The sequence below is a fragment of the Bubalus kerabau genome, chromosome 23 (genome assembly GCF_029407905.1).
Source record: "Bubalus kerabau isolate K-KA32 ecotype Philippines breed swamp buffalo chromosome 23, PCC_UOA_SB_1v2, whole genome shotgun sequence".
NCBI lineage: Eukaryota > Metazoa > Chordata > Mammalia > Artiodactyla > Bovidae > Bubalus > Bubalus kerabau.
Window position 1 is genome coordinate 33,672,310 of NC_073646.1, and position 21,426 is coordinate 33,693,735.

The 21,426-nt window shown below is 44.0% G+C and overlaps 1 protein-coding gene across 2 annotated transcripts in view; it reads left to right on the forward strand.

The window, feature by feature from the left end:
- LOC129637466 (general transcription factor II-I repeat domain-containing protein 2) overlaps positions 1-21,426 on the forward strand; it is a 47,215-nt gene that overhangs the window by 23,014 nt on the left and 2,775 nt on the right. The window contains exons 5-15 of one of the 2 annotated variants that reach the window (XM_055561638.1): positions 965-1,148; positions 1,680-1,708; positions 3,073-3,127; positions 3,447-3,490; positions 7,599-7,676; positions 14,604-14,660; positions 16,099-16,161; positions 17,199-17,276; positions 17,579-17,662; positions 19,186-19,369; positions 19,919-19,947. In XM_055561638.1, coding sequence (XP_055417613.1) covers positions 965-1,148; positions 1,680-1,708; positions 3,073-3,127; positions 3,447-3,490; positions 7,599-7,676; positions 14,604-14,660; positions 16,099-16,161; positions 17,199-17,276; positions 17,579-17,662; positions 19,186-19,369; positions 19,919-19,947 — 885 coding nt within the window. The remainder of the gene's footprint in view (positions 1-964; positions 1,149-1,679; positions 1,709-3,072; positions 3,128-3,446; positions 3,491-7,598; positions 7,677-14,603; positions 14,661-16,098; positions 16,162-17,198; positions 17,277-17,578; positions 17,663-19,185; positions 19,370-19,918; positions 19,948-21,426) is intronic. The other variant, XM_055561639.1, reaches the window with a different exon arrangement.

Below are 21,426 nucleotides of genomic sequence, written 5' to 3' on the forward strand. Positions count from 1 at the left end.
TTGTTTTTTTTTTTTAATACCTACACAATGCTTTAGATAGGGGTGTTCCCAGGTGGTCCAATGGTTAAGAATCTGTGCTTCCACTGCCAGGGGCGTGGTACTATGCCAGAAGTAACATCTGGCATGCAACACAGTGCATTTAAAAAACACACACACACAAAACAAAAAACCACTTAAAAGCTAGATAACAAGGATGTCTGCAGGTGTTATATTTGCATTAGAAGCCTATGAGCATCTTCGGGCCTGGCTCCTCTTTCCTATACAGCTGCACACATCTGTGTGACCGGCAGTGCGCGTCTGTATTTGGGGACCCCAGCTAGGGGATCTTAGGGTCTCAGGTTATACTTCCTATGAAAAATGAGGCTCCAGCACCTTGGGGATGGCCAGCGGTGCAGAGAGACTGCCACAGCCCCAGGTGGTGACGTGAGGCCTCAGCTCTCTACAGGCAAGGCCTGGTCTGTACCATGTGACACAGGGATAGATAAGCTTTGGGCCGGGCCCTCATCCTCAGCTGGCAGCATCGTGAGTAACCACACAGGGTGTTCCCTGCAGCCCTGAATCGTGTGCACACCCTGAATCGTGTGACCACCAAGAGAAGAGACAAAAAGACCTATTATTGTCTTTTCTTTCAGAAATGGATTACTTTTAGTTTACTTATTGAAATATAGTTGATTTACCTTATATTAGTTTCCAGTGTACAACATACTGATTCAGTGTTTTTATAGATTATGCAACCTGTTATTTTCTCTTCTGTGAAGATTTAAAGGAAAACAGATTCTATGTATTCTTTGGGCCATTTGATTGGAAATGTTACGAACTTGAGATATAGCGGCATGGGACACTTTAGGATTTTAATAAACTTTGGAGCCAAATGTCACCACCTGGGTTTATGGCATTAACTGAAATTGACGGTCAGGGTTTCTTACGCTCCTGTTGTTTAAAGATATCCTGCTGATGCTTCCAGGCAAAGCCTTGGGGACAACAGCCATGGTACCTGTTCCTTACGAGAAGATGCTGACGGACCAGGAGGCTATAGTGGTACAGGGGCTTCCAGAAGGGGTCCCCTTCCAACACCCTGAGAACTATGACCTTGCAACGCTGAAGTGGATTTTGGAGAACAAAGCGGGGATTTCATTCCTCATCAACAGGTGACAGGCTCTCTCCCTTTTCTCACAGCTGGTTCATCTGAAGATAAACTGACAATTTCAGTTGGTTAAATCTGTCCCGTTACGTTTATTTATTGGGATTGTTGTATTCACTTAAATGATTTTATGTATCTATTTTTGACTGTGCTGGGGCTTCATTGCTTCATGGGCTTTTCTCTAGTTGCAGCAAGCAGGGGCTCCTCTCTAGTCATGATGCACAGACTTCTCATTTTGGTGGCTTCTCTTGTTGCTGATCCCCACCTCTAGGGCACGTGGGCTTCAGTAGTTGAGGCACATGGGCTCTAGAGCACAGACTCAGTAGTTGCGATGCACAGGCTTAGTTGCTGCATGGCATGTGGGATCTTCCCAGACCAGGGATCAAACCTATGTTTCCTGCATTGGCAGGCAGATTTTTACCACTAAGCCCCCAAGGAAGCCCTTGTCCCCTTACGTTTAGAAGCTGGTTCTTCAGCTGTTTACTCTGTGTGTCTGGTGTGTGCATCTCAGGTGTTAATATATGGGGTTTTTTTGCAGACCTTTCCTGGGTCCAGCGAATCAGCCAGGTAAGTGACAGCTTCTCCTACTTGGTGACTGCCCAGTTTGCTTTTCTTAGTTAAAGTGCGAGTTTGGCACATTCTAAAACTTGTTTAGGCTGTGTCTTTCCTGCATTGAGGAGGCCACCTCTGATCCCGGGACCTGGGATGACGTTTGCAGGGACTACAGCTCAGGGAAACACACACATCCAGCCCAGGAGCCGAGACACCACCCTCCTCCAGCTCGCGTGCCAGCGGACTTCTGCGTCCAGCCTTCACAGGGCAGGAGACCTGCCTTGTCCACACGCATAGGAATGTGAGGATGCTGGTCTTTGCACACCAGCCACGGGCCAGGCGTCATGGGCTTCAGGAGTAGGTCTGGGCTGTGTGGCCATTCCTGTGTTTCTGAGATGTCTGCGAAAAGGAATGAGACTTCAGAAAACCAGGGGTCGTGACCCTGAGAGCCCTCAGGAAAGGGTTAGAATTGTGTGGTCAGAAGAGCTTCCCGGAGAAGCTGGCCCCCAAGATAAGCGGGGTCTTAACAGCTTGGTTCCCCCAGGAAGCCCATTCCATGTGGCAGAAAGCTTGTGCAGGGTGTTGGAGACTACGTTTGGGAACCCAGGACCACTCATAATCTCATAATGATGAAGGGACCAAAAAAAGAAGCAATCTTACTGGGAGCATTTAGAGATCCATCTACGCCCACTTCTTGTTTTCTCAGATTGTTATTCTGGATGTAGTTGGAAACCTTGGGTCGTGGAAGGTTCATGAAAGACCAGGTCTAAAGAGAGTGTCATGCTGAGCCTACCTAGGTGCAGAAACCAAGTGGCTGGGGTGGGCGGGGGCCTCACTGTCCACAAGACGCACCTCGGGGTACAGACGGTGATGAGACCCTCCTGTGCATGGACTGCTCACAAAGCAAGTATTTCTGGAGCAGTTGTGAGTTCCTGGGGGCCCATCTCACCTTAAAGGAGGGACTGGAGTGTGAGGGGTGGCTGGTGACTGCTGTCCCAGGCGGCTTGTATTGTCCTTACAGAATGATGATAATAACTACTGACACATTCTGTGATGGACACTGTTCTAAGCACCTTGCATGGATGAATTAATCCTTACTCAACCACCATCCTCAGATGAGGAAACTGAGGCACAGGGAGGCTTAGTAACCTGCTGGAGATCACTCTGGCCCCATCTGCTGCTCAGCCCCCATCTTGCCCATACAGGTGGCCAGTCCTTGGGGGCTGCTTTGAGCTGGTCTCTCTGCTGCCCTTCTCTGATGACCTGGAACCTGGAGTTCGGTCCTCTCTGTATTTGCCTTCCCTTTATATGCCTTTGAATGTTGTCATGTTTCAAGATGCATGAAACCAGCTAGCGTGTGTCTTTTTACTCCTGCACAGGTGGGCCTGGGGTGGTAACCGACACTGATAAGTCAGTGACATCACCAAGTGAAAGGTAAGGGACAAATAAAATATTAACTCCACATCTAAACCCAATGTGTTAGTGTTTAGAGTATGGAATGGCTTATTTTGTTACATATTCCTTATTCAAAGGGATGTTTGGGGTTATGAAACTATATTCTGTTAACACCTTTAACTTTCTTCATGGTGTCATTTAACTTTACGAAGTTAAAGTCGAGGTAGCTGTGCATTCAGTTTGATGAGGGGAGGGGAACCATGATGTCACAGAGATCTGGGGAGAGATCAGTGTGTCCAGATGCCTGTGGGCAGTTCTTTTCCTGCCCATCTTGACCAGCGTTCCCTCCTCCTTTTAGCTGCACCCCCATCCGTGTGAAGACTGAACCCATGGAAGATTCTGGTATGTATACTGATGCTTGTAGAATGAGGTATTCAGCAGGTCATTATTTGACTCCTTTTAATACCCACTGCAGTATTCTGGCCTGAGAATTCCATGGACAGAGGAGCCTGGCAGGCTACAGTCCATGGGTCTCAAAGAGTCAGACACAACTGATCAACTTTCAGTTTCACTTCACATTTTATGTAAAAATGGTACTTTCAGTAAAGCAGGAATAGAGAGGAACTTCCTCAACTTGATTTTAAAAAATCTTCAAAAAACCTACAGCTGACATCATATTTAATGGTGAGAAACTATAATTTTTCCCACTAAGATCAGGAAGGATGTCCCCTCTCATCACTCCCTTTCAATATCATACTGAAAGTCCTAGTTAATGCAATAAGACAAGAAAAGGAAATATATGGTATATGATTGGGAATAATGAATAAAACTGTCTTTAATTTTCAGATGATCTGTTGGTCCATGTAGAAAATCCAGTTAACCTCAACTGTGGCCTTATTTGCAGAATCATACTCAAATATCTAGAAAAAAGTCTTCTAGTTCAATAAATACTGGGTACTAAAATGTTATTGGGCTTCCTTGGTGGTTCAGACAGTAAAGAATCCACCTGCAATGTGGGAGACCTGGGTTTGGTCCCTGGGTTAGGAAGATCCCCTGGAAAAGGGAACGGCTACCCACTCCAGTATTCTGGCCTGGAGAATTCCATGGACAGAGGATCCTGGCAGGCTACAATCCATGGGGTCACTGAGTAGATATATTTGTATGTAAAGTATTATTTTAATCATATGGAAATTAGAACTTGACTGTTAAATAGGTAAAAAAGTCTTATACATTTGGAATTATGAATTTGATTTATGAATAAAGTATGAATAAACAACTTGTTTTATTGCTTTCTTACACTCTGTAACTTCTAAATGTTCTACAATAGGCATGCATTACTATGATAATCTATATTGGCAGAAAAGAAATCCCTCTTTGATGGATGAGAGCAGTTAACCCCCATCCCTGCCTCTCCCACTTCTCAAAAAAGAAAAGAAAAAAGAAAAATGGCATTAGGGGGAAATGTTAAAGGTTAAAAATAGAAAAAAATTTAAAAGTCAAATGTTTAATCAAGAGATGGAAAAATATTGAAAGCATTAGAAGTTAAAAGCTTAGGCAGCCTAAAATAAACAAGTACATAAAACTAAAGCTCAAACCTCAGAAAGATAAAGATGAATGCAAACCGGCTATAAGGAGGTAAAGGGCTTCCCTGGTGGCTCAGCGGTAGAGAATCTGTCTGCAATGCAGGAGACAAGAATTTGATCCCTGGGTCAGGAAGATCCCCTAGAGAAGGAAGTGGCAACCCACTCCAGTATTCTTGCCTGGAGAATCCGATGGACAGAGGAGCCTGGAGGCACACAGTCCCTGGGGAAGAAAGAGTCGAACATGACTTAGTAACTAAACCACCTACTACCATAAGGGGGTAAAACTAGAATTTAATAATGTTTAGAAAAGCAATCTAAAAATAAGAAACAGTTCCAAACTTCCAAAAGTTAAAATTAAGTGTGAGAGAATCTAAAAGAAAAATATTCAATATTAAGAATACATGTAGAGGAAAGGCAAAGAGAGACTGTATCTTCAGTGAAATGGAGGTCAGAGCATCCACGTTTCTGAAGGTGTCAGGGTGTGGTTTTTGCCTGGCTGCCTCCACCAGTCCCTCGGGGCAGGAGAGCCTGACCCCTCCCTTGTCATACACCAGGGTCACGCCTGTCTACGTGGAACTGTGTGCTTGGTGGAAGCTCCACCTTAAATACCATGGTCTGAAAAATAAGAGTGCTTGTCCATTGTAGTTATTCTGGGTAAAACCAACACAAGTCAGGAGGAGCTGAGGATTTCAGCTAGCAGAATTCAGCTGTGTAGTCTTCATCCCCCTTACACGTGATGCCCCTTTAATCTCAGGGATGTGTGTGCGCTCAGTCATGTCCGACTCTTTGTGACCCTATGGACTGTGGCCCACCAGGCTCCTCTGTCCCTGGGCTTTCCCAGGCAAGAATACTGGAGTGGGTTGCCATTTCCTCCATCAGGATATCTTCCTGATCCAGGGATCAACCCCTCATCTCCTGTGTCTCTTGCATTACAGGCGGATTCTGTACCGCTGAGCCACCAGAGAAGCCCCTCTAATCTTAGCCATAATGCATTTCCAAGATACAGGGATGCATTTCAGATACATTCTGCCTGTGTCTCTGTTGGTCACGGAGAATTTAAAACCCCCAAGCCACAGTCTCCTGTCAGAAACTGGGAAAACAGATGGGATGAGAGTGAGGGGTTGTTAGCCCTCCCTGAGGGGGCCCCTTTCACGGAACCATGGCCCCCCTGCTGCCTCCCTCTCCTTCCTCACCAGCTGTAGGGTGGATGAGCCATTCCCACTGGCCTTAAAATAGGCCTGTTTTGTTGAAGTCTCTCTTTGGAGATGTGGTTCCCTTTAAGATAAAATATGTGTTCCCTAATAATGTGACTTTCTGCTGTGAATTTCATGGTACGAATCGCTTCCAGCTGCCTACAGGCTTCTGAGAGCTGACCATCCCTTGGCCCTACTTCCCACGATGTCTGTGTAACACCTGACGCACGGAACAGCTGTTTAAATGGGTTTTGCCTTTTGAATTCCCCCCTCCCCCTCCTCATGTGTTGAGGGAAAGCTGAAGCCAGCCTGTTTTCATTACCATTTCAAACACATTCTGCATTCCTCAGCTTCAAATCTGCTTTCAGTTGCCTGCATTGTACAGGAGTTTTTCTTTGACAGCCCAGCCATCACATATTTATCAGATGTTTGTGACTAGAGTCATTAATGCCTAATCAACTTGGAAATTGTACCTAAAAGTTTGACTGTAAGTTACAAGAGCTATACATGTTTCAAACAAAAATTCAGGCTAGCGATATGTGAAAAGTGAAAGTCGCTCCGTAGTGTCGGAATTCTCCAGGCCAGAATACTGGAGTGGGTAGCCTTTCCCTTCTCCAGGGGATCTTCCCAACCCAGGTCTCACACATTGCGGGTGGATTCTTTACCAGCTGAGCCACCAGGGAAGCCCTTTTGATAATCACATTCTTTAATACCCCATCTCACTATCCCTATGCCAACAGAGCTGTTAATTTCGGAAGACCCCCACCCCCACCCTGGAACTTGTTCATTAAATGCCAAACAGTGGGATCCCAAGCTCTGTCACAATCACTGCTCTTGCCTCTGTTAACTTTCACAGTTAGATTATATGTATGCTTCAGTATCAGTTATCTATTGCAGTATAAAAGACCGCCTGCACCCCAGAACTTAGTGGCTTCAAACCGTGATTCCGTCTTCCTCATATGTCTGTGTGTGGACCAGGCTGTCCTCTGGGCTGGGCTGGCCGTCCTCCGGGGTCGAGGCCTCAGGCAGCAGAGCTGAGTCTGTCTCCTCTGAGCCTCACATCCTTCAGGTTCGTTCACCTGGCAGCTCTGCTCCAAAAACAACAGAAGCGTAGCCCCAGGCACGGTTCAAGCCTCTGTCTACATCCCATTGGCCGAAGCAAGTCACATGGCCAGCCCCAGGTTTACCAGGCGGGTAGTTTTCCACTTGGAGAAAACAGGAGTGGGAACGTTAGGTTGCAAACAGGCGTGTATACTGGGATGGGAGACATCTGTGGTTAATTTTTGCCATCTCCCACACCTTTCCCTGATAAAGCCTTTGGGTTTTACTAATGTAGTTTCCCCAGGTTTTGAAATTTATCTTGTTGTAGTAAGTAAATTAAGATAATCTGTGCCAATTCAGGCCCCATTACAGAAGATTTACAGTATTTCATGTAAATACATGTACATATTCAGCCATCTTGAAAGGGAAAATCTCTCCAAACTGGGAACTAGACCTCTTACTCCTTCTCTTCTTTCCCTCCCTCCCTCCATCTTTCCCTCCATCTTTCATTCCTTTTATGCTGTGTTATTATATTTTTATGTGGATTAAACCATTCGTTCATAGTGCAGGAGCTACAGGTTCTTTTGCTGATCGCAGTGTTACTGTGTTAAACAACCTGGAAGGTATATTAGCTGGTCACATCTCTGTTGGCGAGTTTAACGCATCATTTTATAATTTCCATTGCATTCCAAGGTATTTCACTGAAAGCAGAAGTTGTGTCAGTCAAGAAAGAATCAGAAGATCCTAATTACTATGAATATAGTATGCAAGGTAATGCCATTTTATAATAACTTTCTTCTCTAAAAGTTATCTGTGATGGAAACTTTTAATTAGTGCTCATCTGAACAAATAAGCAAAGAGTCATAAAGATCCATGTATATTTATGTAGAATCTAGCACAGTGACATTAAGGTGAACAATTTCACAGTCATAAAATGGATTGTATTAATATGTAGCCTGAATCCATATGATTCTGGGCATACGTGACTGCAAAGGTATTTCAGGCTGTGTTTTACTTGAGTTTGTCTATTAAATATTATTTTGTGTGTTCTAAAATATTCCCCTCTTAAGCCGCTTCTGTCCAGTCTGAGTTGCTGAGAAGATATTAAGATAAAAGAGGTGGAGACAGAGTTAAGAAATCAAGCGCCTTTTTTTACTAGAAAGGCAGCATATGAGTTCCCTGCCAGCATATAAGTTCAACAGGAAGAAGATGGTTGTTATCAAATGCACAAACATTCCAAAGGGGATGCAGGTGGGGTGGTCTATGCGGTTGGATGGCTCTGTTCTCCATGCAAAGACCAGAACCCTGCCAGCCCCCAGCTGATGATGGTTGATGGTCAGCTGGGCCTCATGGCGACAGGATACCCTATGACAACCGCACGGTGTTCCAATCCTTTCTTCATCTTCCAGCTCCACTGCCGAGTGTAGGACGATTGGCAATTACTTCCTCAAACATTATCAGATTGAAACTGTTTCCTGCAAAATCATAAACTTTGCAATTTTCCTGCAGCATTACTTAGCTCTGTAAGTTTTACTAAAAACACCTTTTCCAAAAGATCTAAAAGGCAGAGACCAACGGAAGTTCTGTTGTAATTGCTCTGTCGTGGGCCAACCCCACCCACCCTCTTCTGCCCCCTCCTGCCCTGTGCCCCACGACCAGTCTCCTTACATCTGGGCAGAGGGGCAGAGGATCTCTTCTCAGCCCGTCCCATACATCCTGCTGCTACTGCTGCTGCTGCTGCTAAGTCACTTCAGTTGTGTCCGACTCTGTATGACCCCATAGACGGCAGCCCACCAGGCTCCCCCGTCCCTGGGATTCTCCAGGCAAGAACACTGGAGTGGGTTGCCATTTCCTTCTCCAATGCATGAAAGTGAAAAGTGAAAGTGAAGTCGTTCAGTCGTGTCCGACTCTTAGCAACCCCATGGACTGCAGCCTACCAGGCTCCTCCGTCCATGGGATTTGCCAGGCAAGAGTACTGGAGTGGGGTGCCATCGCCTTGTCTGCCCATACATCCTACCCCACCCCAATTGTGTATTCTTTGAAAGCTGGGATCTGTTCACGTCTCTCCCCCATTCACATTGTCTGTGGCTCCGTATCACCTGTAAAGTCCCAGTTGCCTTCCATGTTCCTACTGTTCCTTTTCTTTTTTGGCCACCCCATGAGGCATGCGGGATCTTAGCTCCCTGAGAGAGAGAGAGTGAAGTAGCTCGGTTATGTCCGACTCTTTGCAACCCCATGAACTGTAGCCTGCCAGGCTCCTCCATCCATGGGATTTTCCAAGCAAGAATATTAGAGTGGATTGCCATTTCCTTCTCCAGGAGATCTTCCCAAACCAGGGATTGAACCTGGGTCTCCTGCACTGCAGGCAGACTCTACCTGAGCCACCAGAGAAGCCCTAGAAGTGAAAATTGCTCAGACCCCATGGACTACAGAGTCCATGGAATTCTCCAGGCCAGAATACTGGAGTGGGTAGCTGTTCCCTTCTGCAGGGGATCTTCCCAACCCAGGGATCAAACCCAGGTCTTACACATTGCGGGCAGATTCTTTACCAGCTGAGTCACAAGGGAAACCCAAGAATACTAGAGTGGGTAGCCTATCCCTTCTCCAGCAGATCTTCCCAACCCAGGAATCAAACTAGGGTCTCCTGCATTGCAGGCGGATTGTGAGCAGACCAGGGATCACACCTGTGCCCCAGGCAGTGGAAGCTCAGAATCTTAACCACTTGACCGCCAGGAAAGTACCCCTGCTGCTCTTTCTGGTGTCCCCTCCTGTGTCATCTGCCTCCCCTACCATCACCCTCCCTCCGTTCTTCAGACACGTGCTCTGTCTGTGGTTCCTTGTACATGGCCCCGAGTCCCCCTTCCACGGGGCTTTTATATAAGCTGATCCTTCACTGTGGCTCTCCTTCCTATCCTGCAGACTTCTGAGGAGCATCCCCCTTCTTTCTGGGCACAGTCAGAACCTCAACTCCTGCAGGAGCTTCCAGCATTTAGTGTGACCTGCTGTGTTCTATTTTTGCCTTTTTTTTTTTTTTTTTTTTTGGCCACACCAAACAGCATGTGCCATCTTAGTCCCCCGACCAGGGATCGAAGCCATGCCTGCCCACATTGGAAGGGTGGAGTCTTAACCCCTGGACCGCCAGGGAAGTCCTATATTTATGCTTTTGCCGAGGACTCCCTCAGCTAGTGGCGGGAAACACAGCATCTTACTCCCGCCCTGGAGTCCCAAGCCCGGGACTTTCTACATCCTGGACATTCAGATGTGCTTGCTGAATTCAGTATGAAGAATCAGTGTAACATTTGTTTCTAAATGACTGTTGTTCGAAACAATAGTCATTTAGAAACAAATTCTTGACTCCCAAGAATATATTTTTAAACTTAAATGATCAAATTGTGTACAATCAGGGATAGGATACTTACAGATTCTGCTCTGAAAGGCAACAGCGAAATAAATAAATTAGATGCACCTGCAATCACTCTATTTTAACTTTTTAGAAAGAAGTACATTATTTGAAGAGAAATGTTTACATTAAATGTATGACTTGATAGTCTTTCTCCTGCTTGGCTTGAAAATGACAGAACCATTCAAGACATCTTTGTAGAACAGCTTCCTTCTTGATACCAAAAAAGCTCCAGATTGCCTGACATCATGGACGATATTCCATAGCACTGAATGTTTTTATAACCACTTAGGTTAAATACATGCTAAAGTATTGATATCTTTCTGTCTCCTTTAAGTAAGGGAGATAGTTTTAAATCCAAAAAGACAATCAATGTGACCTGCTCAGAATGGTGAATGGCCCCCAGGGAGCCCCCAGTGAAGTCAGCCATGGCCCCACAAGTGCTCAGAAGCTACCACACACACACACCAGGACCTCATGATCCAACTGTAACACAGATCTCTCAGAAGACCCCCGACACAACGTCTACACAGGTACATATAGTATCTTGGCCCACGTGAAGCCAATGGACATCCTGTAGGTCTTTTAGGTCTGCAGGGACCCCATCTGTTCCCTGGAAATGAAGAATGCCCTGTGCAAGCTTTGCTGAGCTGTACTGCACCCAGGCTTCCTTGATGTAGATGGATATCAGAGCATCACTACCATTCTGTCCTCTTCCTGGCCAACGTGACATGATGTGGAGGGAAAGGCTTCCAGGATGAGGGAACAAGGTCAAGGTCAAGGAGCCCAAGAACAAGAAGTCCAAGGACAAGGAATTAATGTAGCCTTTCCCAAAATACATCACTGCAACACTGATCTTTCTGCCTTCCTTTTCCACATTGAAATACTCTGAACATTGATTACACAGAGCCCAGCTGGATAATGCAGGATAATCTTTTCTGAAGGTTATCAATGAGGACACCTAATCCTATCTTCCCCTTGCCATATAACAAAAATTCACAGGTTTTGGATATCTTTTTTTTTGCAGGGGGTTGGGGGGGGCATCTGCCTATCACAAATAGTAAACAATTGTACGCCAACAAGTTGAGTCACCTAAATGAAATGGACAAACTACTGAAACTGACTAAAGATAAAACACAAATTTTGAATAGTCACATAACAAGAATTTTGAATAGTCGTTGAAAAGCTTCCTACAAACAAAAGCCCAGGATCAGGTGACTTCACTGGTGAATTCTACCAAATGTTTAAAGAATGAACACCAGAACTTCAAAAACTCTTACAGAAAATAGAGGAGGGAATACTTCTCGACTCATTCTGTTAGGCCAGTATCACCCTGATATAAAAACCAGACGAAACAACACAAGGAAACTACAGAACAATATCGCTTATTAACAGATAAACAAAAATCCTCAATGAAACAGTCATAAGTTTATACATCCATACCTGTTGGGTATGTACCTCCACCTCAGGCCTGCAAACCTTGAGAACAAAGAAAAAGCCCAGCAACAAAGACATCAGTGGCTTATTGGATAAGGGATCTTACACATCAGAAGCGAAGTCCTGGAGCAACACGCACTTTGTGAAGCAAATGGCAGACAAGAAGTGACAGCAACCTTCGCTAACTCGGAGGAGAAGGCTTTCATTTATAGGGAGGAACTGACGTCAGATTGGCTCTTCGGTTACCAGGGAAACCAACAGTTGGGGTAGGGGGCAAGCGAACTAGGTAGTTACTAATTAAGCCCCAATTAAGAGGATGGAGGTAGTCCTGTGGGTGAAGCAGGGTCTGGTTGAGTGGGGAGATGTACTAAGAGCAAGAGAACAGCCATCTTGAATGGCCTGACCACACAGTGACCACATAGTGATTGCTCCTAGGAAGGCAAGATTAGCTCAACTTACGGAAATCAATCAACAGAAGAGCAACATAATGAATAAAGGACAAAACCCACACGATTGTCCTTGTAGATGTAGGAAAAAGTCATTTGACAAAATCTAATAGATGGGAAAACAGTGGAAACAGTGTCAGACTTTATTTTTCTGGGCTCCAAAATCACTGCAGATGGTGACTGTAGCCATGAAATTAAAAGACGCTTACTCCTTGGAAGGAAAGTTATGACCAACCTAGATAGCATATTCAAAAGCAGAGACATTACTTTGCCAACAAAGGTCCATCTAGTCAAGGCTATGGTTTTTCCAGTGGTCATGTATGGATGTGAGAGTTGGACTGTGAAGAAGGCTGAGCACTGAAGAATTGATGCTTTTGAACTGTGGTGTTGGAGAAGACTCTTGAGAGTCCCTTGGACTGCAAGGAGATCCAACCAGTCCATTCTGAAGGAGATCGGCCCTGGGATTTCTTTGGAAGGAATGATGCTAAAGCTGAAACTCCAGTACTTTGGCCACCTCATGAGAAGAGTTGACTCATTGGAGAAGACTCTGATGCTGGGAGGGACTGGGGGCAAGAGGAGAAGGGGACGACAGAGGATGAGATGGCTGGATGGCATCACTGACTCGATGGACGTGAGTCTGAGTGAACTCCGGGAGTTGGTGATGGACAGGGAGGCCTGGCGTGCTGCGGTTCATGGGGTCGCAAAGAGTCAGACACGACTGAGCGACTGATCTGATCTTATCTGAATACCTTTCATGATTTTTAAAAAACGCTCAAGAAACTAGGAACTGAAGGGAACTTTTTCAACATAATTAAAAGCATCTATTTAAAAACTTATATAGAACATGTTATACTTAAAGATTGAAGACTTTCCCCCTAAGACCAGGAGCAAGACAAGTATGTCTGGGACTTCTTTGGTGGTCCATTGGTTAAGAATATGTCTGCCAATGCAGGGGACATGGGTTCGACATCTGACTCAGAAAGGTCCCACATGCTGCGGGGCAGCTAAGCTCGCGCACCACAACTACTGAAGCCCCTGCACCTAGACCCTGTGTTCCACAACAAGAGAAACCACCGCAGTGAAAAGCCCGCGCACGGCAAGGAGGAGTAGCCGCCCTCTCTGCAGCGAGAGAAAGCCTGCACGCAGCGACAAAGACCCAGCACAGTAAAAAATAATGATTAATTAAAAAAAAAAAAAATCTGTTCTTGACACTTCAACACTGTATTGGAGGTCCTAAGCAGAGCAATTAGGCAAGATCAAAAAAGAAATCCAGATGTGTGTCTTCATCTGGAGCCAGAGATCGGGAAAGACGAAGATCACAAACGGTAAATTATTAGCATTTTGCTATCTGACTAAAGGGTAGATGGATCTTTTTTGTACTATTTTATTTTTGCAACTTTCCCATAAGTTTAAAACTACTTCCAGTATAAAGTATGTGTCTTTTTTTTTTCAAAGACAGGTATGAGAATTGAGGAAACTTGAACAATGACTAGATATGAGATGATGGTAGTAATTGTTCATTGTGTGGGTCATCGAGATACAGTGATGCTAACAGGAGAGAGATGGACTCCTCCAGAGTAGGCTTTTGCGCACTGAATTCCAAGATTCACCGTAAACTACCAATGGGGGTAGTTACTTTTCTTTGCTGACAGAGTTTGTATACGCAAAGGCACGGTTCTTCCAGTGGTCGTGAGAGTTGGATCCTAAAGAAGGCTGAGCTTCAAACAATTGATGCTTTCAAACTGTGGTGCGAGAAGACTCTTGAGGGTCCCTTGGACTGCGAGGAGATCCAACCAGTCAATCCTAAAGGCAACCAACCCTGAATATTCATGGAAGGACTGATGCTGAAGTTGAAGCTCCAATACTTTGGCCACCTGACACGAAGAGCCGACACATTGGAAAAGACCCTGATGCTGGGAAAGACGAATGGCGGGAGAAGGGGACAACAGAGGATGAGATGGTTGGATGGCATCACCGACTCGAGGGACGTGAGTTTGAGCAAACTCAGGGAGACTGAAAGACAGGGAAGGCTGGTGTGCTGCAGTCCGTGGGGTTGCAAAGAATCTGACACGACTGAGTGACTGAACAACAGCAGCCGGGGAGGGGGGTGGGGGCGGTGGTTGGGGCACAGATAGAATGACCTGAGTCGATGACTTGATGCTGGAGGGTGGACAAATGGCCTCATTTTGCCTTCTCTCTGCTTTTCTATGTTTTTCTAAGTTTTTCCAAAGCATAGGTTAAGGGGAAAAAAAGCATAAAGAAAGGATCATTTGTATGAATTCGATTTCAAGGAGTCTATAAATATTTCGTGGGTGTTCCTGTGTGGGTCTTGAATTCTTTGCCTTAGTTTCAAATGATGCCTTTTTAAAAATATGTGTTTCTGCCTTTTTAATATATTGTTTGCTTTCCTTTCAGAGAGCCGTCATTCTTCTGCAGGCACTGAAGTAATAGAAACGGAATTACCAATGGAAGGTTAGAAAATTGAGGCATTCTCTCTCTCTCTTTTTTTTTTTTTTTTAGTTTACAGTATTTTGCAGAGAATAAACTTTTTCTTAAAAGACTATTTTGATATGAACCATTTTTTAAAAGTCTTTATTGAATTCGTTACAGTACTGCTTCTGTTTTATGTTTTGGTTTTTTGGCCCCGAGGCTTGGCTCCCTGACCAGAGATCAAACCCAAACCCCCTGCTCTGGAGGGTGAAGTCTGAACCACTGGAGTGCCAGGGGAGCCCCTTGTTTGATTTTTAAAAGCTTTCTATTTTATGCCAGTCCCTTTATTCTTTCTTTATTGACCAAACCACACGGCCTACCAGATTTCAATTCCCTAGCCAGGGATTAAAACCCACGCCATGGTAGTGAAAGCCCAGAATCCTAACCCCTAGGCCACCAGAAAACTCCCTGAAACCTTTTTATTTTAAAGGAGTTATAGTTCGATCCCCGGGTTAGGAAGATCCCCTGGAGAAGGAAATGGTAACCCACTCTAGTATTCTTGCCTGGGAAATGCCATGGACAGAGGTGCCCGGTGGACTACAGTCCATGGGGTCACAAAGAGTCAGACACAGCTTAGCAACTGAACAATAGATTCAGAAGAAGCTGCAAGAACAGCACACGCAGCCCAGTGTGCCTTCAGCCATTTTTCCCTAAAGGTTGCATCTTATACGACAACAGTACAAAATCAACAGTCTTGTGTTCTAGTCTTTTCTTCTTTTACTAACAATTAATTAATGTAACAACTGACAGATCTTTCTAAAATGAGCCCGTTAGGTGAGATAATCTAGCCAGGCTCTTGTCTGTATGTAGAACTTGTATGTTGTTGCTGTTGTTTGGTCGCTCAGTTGTGTCCAACTCTTTGCAACCCCGTGAACTGCAGCATCCAGGCTTCCCTGCCCTTCACCATCTCCTGGAGCTTGCACTGGCCCATTTCCATTGAGTCCGGTGATGCCAACTTGATGTACGTGTCACAATTCTTATCCAGCAGAAAACTCAATTATGAGTCCAAGTAATGATAGACCTTGAATCACCTGGGGGCTGCTGGCAGGATAAGAGAGGAGCAAATAGCTTTCGAAAAATCTCAGTAATTCCCAACAACAACCAGAAAACACTGTTGCCAGTGAATTCCATTAGCTCAAAGAGAAGAATATTCTGTGTCCCTTACTGTGGGTAACTTCGTATCATTTGCTCCCTGAAAGTTTCTTATCTCCCCTTATCTCCTGTAAGTTAAGGCAAACTTTTATTACTCTGTTATCCCTTTTAAAATTAAAATTACCTTTGTGTTTATACCTCTGTTTATTAAATATGGAAAGCATTTAAAATGCCAGGATAAGCGACTTTGGGGATAGAGAAGCAGTAAAATATTGAAACATCAGCATATGTAACAATGAATGTCATTTTAGAAAATTTTTTTTTCAAGATTCTACTCAACTTGTCCCTTCAGAAACGAGTGAGGACCCTGAAGCTGAGGTGAAAATTGAAGGTTGGTTGCCAAAAACCTTGCCGAATTCGCACTGCTAAGTATAGCCTTCCTTTTGCCTCAAAGGACTGCTCCAGGGAAAAGAGTGAAATCAATGTGTGTGTGTGTGTGTGTGTGTGTGACCAGGGCAGGGAGGAGCAGGGTGGGGTGGCTCCTCGTGTCCTTCTGAGGTCTTGCTCTCCGGTGTAGAATCTCAGATATCCAAGTATTTGATTGTTCACAGAACACAGGGACTGAGCTCCGAGTCCCTCAGAAAGGACTAGACAGGCTCATTTCATTTCTCACATAGAACTTAAGGGAGCGTAGTGTCTGTCATTTGACCAGACCGTGATAATATCAGCTGCGCTTTTACTATTTAACCCCATCTGAGCTTTTCCTTGACTGTCTTGTTACATCATTTCTCATGGGTCGTCTGCTTCTTAAGTGCTCTCTTATATGCACTCATATGTCTTCCTTTCTTCACCCCTCCTTAAATTGAGAATAACAATAAGGGAATTTTTTTTTCTTTTCCTTTGGCCAAGTGGCACACAGGATCTTAATTCCTCAACCAGGGAATGAACCTGTGCCCCCCGCGTTGGGAGCTTGGGGTCTTAACCACTGGACCACTAGGGAAGTCCCAGGAAATATATTTTTAAACAGTCTTCTTTTTAAATCAATTTAGACTGACTGTGAAGTATCAGGGGCTACAAACTAAGTAAAAGCCATGGTGCCCTTTCCCCTTTGACATCGAGATTAAACTGCAGAGACTCAAACATCAATTAATGCCAAGCCAGCTTGTTATTCCACAGCTAAATATTCTCTGGAGTTTTAAAAATTTAGTCTGGCCTTTTTTTTTTTTTTGCCACACTGGGCTGCTTGCAGAATCTTAGTTCCCCATCCGGCATTGAACCCGGGCCCTTGGCGGTGAAAGCCCCGAGTCACAATTACTAGGTCATCGGGAATTCCCTCCTCGGGCCTTCTGATCAGAGTGGCAGTTTGATGGTTTTAGAGCAGAAGTCGTCTAATTTTCTATAAGTTCTAAATTTCAATTTCTGTTTAAGGAAACACCAGTTCACCCAATATTACAAATTCTGCAGCAGGTGTTGAAGACCTTAACATCGTTCAGGTGACAGTCCCAGGTATAGAATTCTATCTGATTTTGTCAAAATTTAGACTGTGTTTTTCATTTTATTATATTTTAACTGTTTTGTGACATGGGTTAATCTCTCGGAGCTATTTCTTTGCTAAGTTCACCCTGTCAGCTAAGGAAAGACATCTCTAATGCCTTAAATTTACAAATTTACAAAATGCTTACTTTTTGCTAAACGTAAATTGATAAGCCAGGTAAAGTACTTTCTCATGAGCTAATGGGGGTTTTCTCCAATGGCCTTTTGGGGTCGGGGGCAAATACATGAATAAACTTTTTTTTTAATTTTTTTAGATAATGAGAAGGAAAGATTATCAAGCCTTGAAAAAATAAAACAACTAAGAGAGCAAGTCAATGACCTTTTTAGCCGAAAATTTGGTACGTTTTTATATTGTTGCATATTCAGAGTTTTTAGTATATATTTGAAATATTTCTTTCTAATTGATTACTTTAAGAAATTGATCTTTCTCTTAAGGAGCTGTGATCAAAATTAGGGTGTATTTTACACAGAAACACTAATTACATAATAGTAATAATAGCTATCTTTTGGCCAATAGGCACATGAAGAGATGCTCAACATTATTATTAGAGATATGCAACTCAAAATCACAGTGAGATACCACCTCACACCAGTCAGAATGGCCATCATTAAAAAAATCTGCAAATGATAAATGCTGGAGAGGCTGTGGAGAAAAGAGAACCCTTCTACGTTGTTGGTGGGAATACGTTGGTGCAGCCACTGTGGGGGACAATATAGGGATTTCTTAGAAAACTGAAACTAGAACTACCATATGATCTGGCAATTCCATTTCCTGGCATATATCCAGACAAAACTATAATTCAAAAAGATACGTGCACCCCTATGTTCATAGCAGCAGTACTCACGATAGCCAAGACCTGGAAACAGTCTAAACGTCCATTGACAGATGAATGGATAAAGAAGACCTAGTACCTCTGTTTGATGGAATGCTGCTCAGACACACAAAAAAATGAAATAATGCCATTTGCAGCAACATGGATGCAACTAGAGATTGTTACGCTAAGTGAAGTAAGTCATAAAGAGAAAGACAAATACTATATGATATCACCTTCTGTGGAATCTCAAATAGGACACAAGTGAGCCTATCTCTGAAACAGAATCATGGACGTAGAGAACACTCTGGTGGTTGTCAAGGAGGAGGAGGTTGGGGGAGGGATGGAGTGGGAAGCTGGGGTTAGCAGATGTAAGCGTTTATAAATAGAATGGATAAACAGCAAGGTCACACTGTATAGCAAAGAAAAATAAAGTCAATATCCTAAGATAAACCATAGTGGAAAAGAAGATTTTAAAGAGAAAATGTGTGTGTGTTATATATATATATATATATATATATATATATATATATATATATATATATATAACTGAATCACTTTGCTGTACAACAGAAATTAACACATTATAAATTGACTATACTTCAATAAAAAATTGTTTTAAAAAGCTATCTTTATCAAATCATTATGTTGTATGCCCAAAACTAATATAATGTTATGTATCAAGTTTATCTCAATTTAAAAAATAACTACCATAGCTATGTTTGACTTATACCGACTTCTTCCCATGGCTGAGTATTGTCTTTAGCGTTTGACACGTGATGAATCACTTAATCCTCAGAAAACCTTTTTGGGTAGATAATCCCTATTTCATGCATAGTGAAACCGAGTCTGCTATCCTACCCATTCCCAATTTCCAAAATCACTAAAATCACTCTTGCATCCTAGCACACCTGGAAAATAAAATAATGGCTGATCACCATTGTTATCACTTGACGTGAATAATTTTGAAAGCTTGACCTTAAAGATAAAGCTCGGTTTGGGAGAAGCAAGTAACAAATTGAACTGGCTTTATGCTCGTCTCACCGCAGGTGAAGCCATTGGAGTGGATTTCCCTGTGAAAGTTCCCTACCGGAAGATCACCTTCAACCCTGGCTGCGTGGTGATCGACGGCATGCCCCCGGGGGTGGTCTTCAAAGCCCCCGGCTACCTAGAAATCAGCTCCATGAGAAGAATCCTGGATGCCGCAGACTTTATCAAATTCACAGTCATCAGGTACATGAGGGTTCCCTGCCGGGTCAGGAGAATGAGCTGCAGATCTAACTTCCTCAAGGTGGACAAGTCGGGGGGCACCGGGATTCTCACTCCAGAAGGTGGGCGGTGGGTCCCAGCGGTCAAGTCGGTCAAGTGCTGTGTGATACTGCCCCTCATACTCAGCTCATGGTGTTCCTTTAAAAAAAAATTTATTTTAATTTATTTATTTCACTGTGCTGGGTCTTAGTTGCGGCATGCGGGATCTTCATTGCAGCAGGCGGGAACTCTTAGTTTCAGCATATGGGCTCTAGTTCCCTGACTAGGACTCGAACCCTGGCCCCTTGCATTGGGAGCTCGAACTCTTAACCACTGGACCACCAGGGAAGTCCCAGTTCATCGGCTTCTGCTTCTGGGAGCTGTGTGTTTTAGCGCCCATTTCTTGGTAATCGTTGGGCAACCAGTCTTACTTTAGCCCATAGCTGACGTCACAAAAGCTTGTCAAATAGAACTAAATGGACAAGACAGGAAAAGTGCCCTTTGTTGCACTCACCAATGTCTCTTTCTCTTCAGACCACTTCCAGGTCTCGAGCTCAGCAATGGTGAGTATTCTGGGGGAGAGAAGATGGTTCCAGCCCTCGATGTGAGGTGTGAGCTCTCTTCGGGGACACTCACCATGGGGTCCTTCCTTCCTGAGCCTTGAGTCTCAGAGCAAAGCATGCCACTTTTTACTTGTTTATTTAGCTGCTCTGGTTCTTAGCTGTGGCATGCAGGATCTTTAGTTACAGCACGTGGGACCTAATTCCCCGACCAGAGATCGAACCCGGGGCCCTCTGCATTGGGAGCTTGGAATCCTAGCCATTGGACCACCAGCGACAAGTCCCAAAACATGTCGCTCTCTATGTTCATTTTTTCTGCTTCTTATAAAGCGCTTTAATTCTGTTGCTTGTGTTTTCTTAGCCAGGCCATTTTTTTTCTCATATTAGTTTGGTGGAGCTCGCTCTGTGTGATGGGACACCACACTCTTATTCAAGAGTCCTTTATGGTGGAGGAAGGTGCTCATAATACTGAACTACTGCTGCTCCACCTTAGTTGGTAAATAGTACCTGCCTGGCCACTGCAGCCCCGCCTCCAGGATCTCTAACCACTGACCTCCCCACGGTTAGAACCAACAGGGCTCCTGCCTGGCACAGCAGGGCTCCCAGAACCCGCTCCAGCCAGTGCTGAGGCTGACTTCTGTTCTGATGGAGCGATGTTCCAGCCTTTCTGCTTGTTAAATTTCACTTTAATTTAAAACTTTTTTTTTTTTGGCCGCACCACTCGGTATGTGGGATCTTAGTTCCCCAGTCAGGGATCGAACCCACGCCTCATGCAATAGAGGCTCGTCTTAAGCACTAGACCACTGGGGAAGTCCAGATATTTTTCATGTCTCCCCTAGAATCCTTGCAAGCAAGTCAGAATCCTATTGGATATTAAAGCAGACAATGTAACTGTCAAAGACCTGCTGTATAGCACAGGGAACTATACCCATCTTGCATTAACCTATAATGGAAAAGAGTCTAAAAAAGAACATATGTATATAATACCTGAAACTAACACAGCAACATTGTAAGTCAACTATATTTCAATGTAAATTTAAAAAAATAAGGTGTCTCTAGAAAGAAAAAAAAAGGCAGAAAATGCAGAGATGGTTCCAAAAGTTTGAATCACTAGAGAACCTCCTCACTTAAATTTTGGAAGCTCTGAACTTCCTTGGAAATCCAGTGGTTAAAATTTCACCTCCAGTGCTGGGGGTGCAGGTTCAATCCCTGGTCAGGGAGCTAAGATATCCCACATGCCTCAGGGCCAAAAAAGTCAAAACCTAAAACAGAAGTAATCTTGTAACAAATTCAATAAAGACTTTAAAAATGGTCCATCTCAAAAAAAAAATTTTTTTTTTATTTTTGGAAGCAAAACTCTTCTCTTGAAATGCACAGTTATTATTCCTAAATTCATCTGGTTGCTAAATAGCTTTGTACCTTTTTAAGAGCTTTCTTGTGGCATAATTTACATACCATATCATTCACTTGTGCAAACTGTAC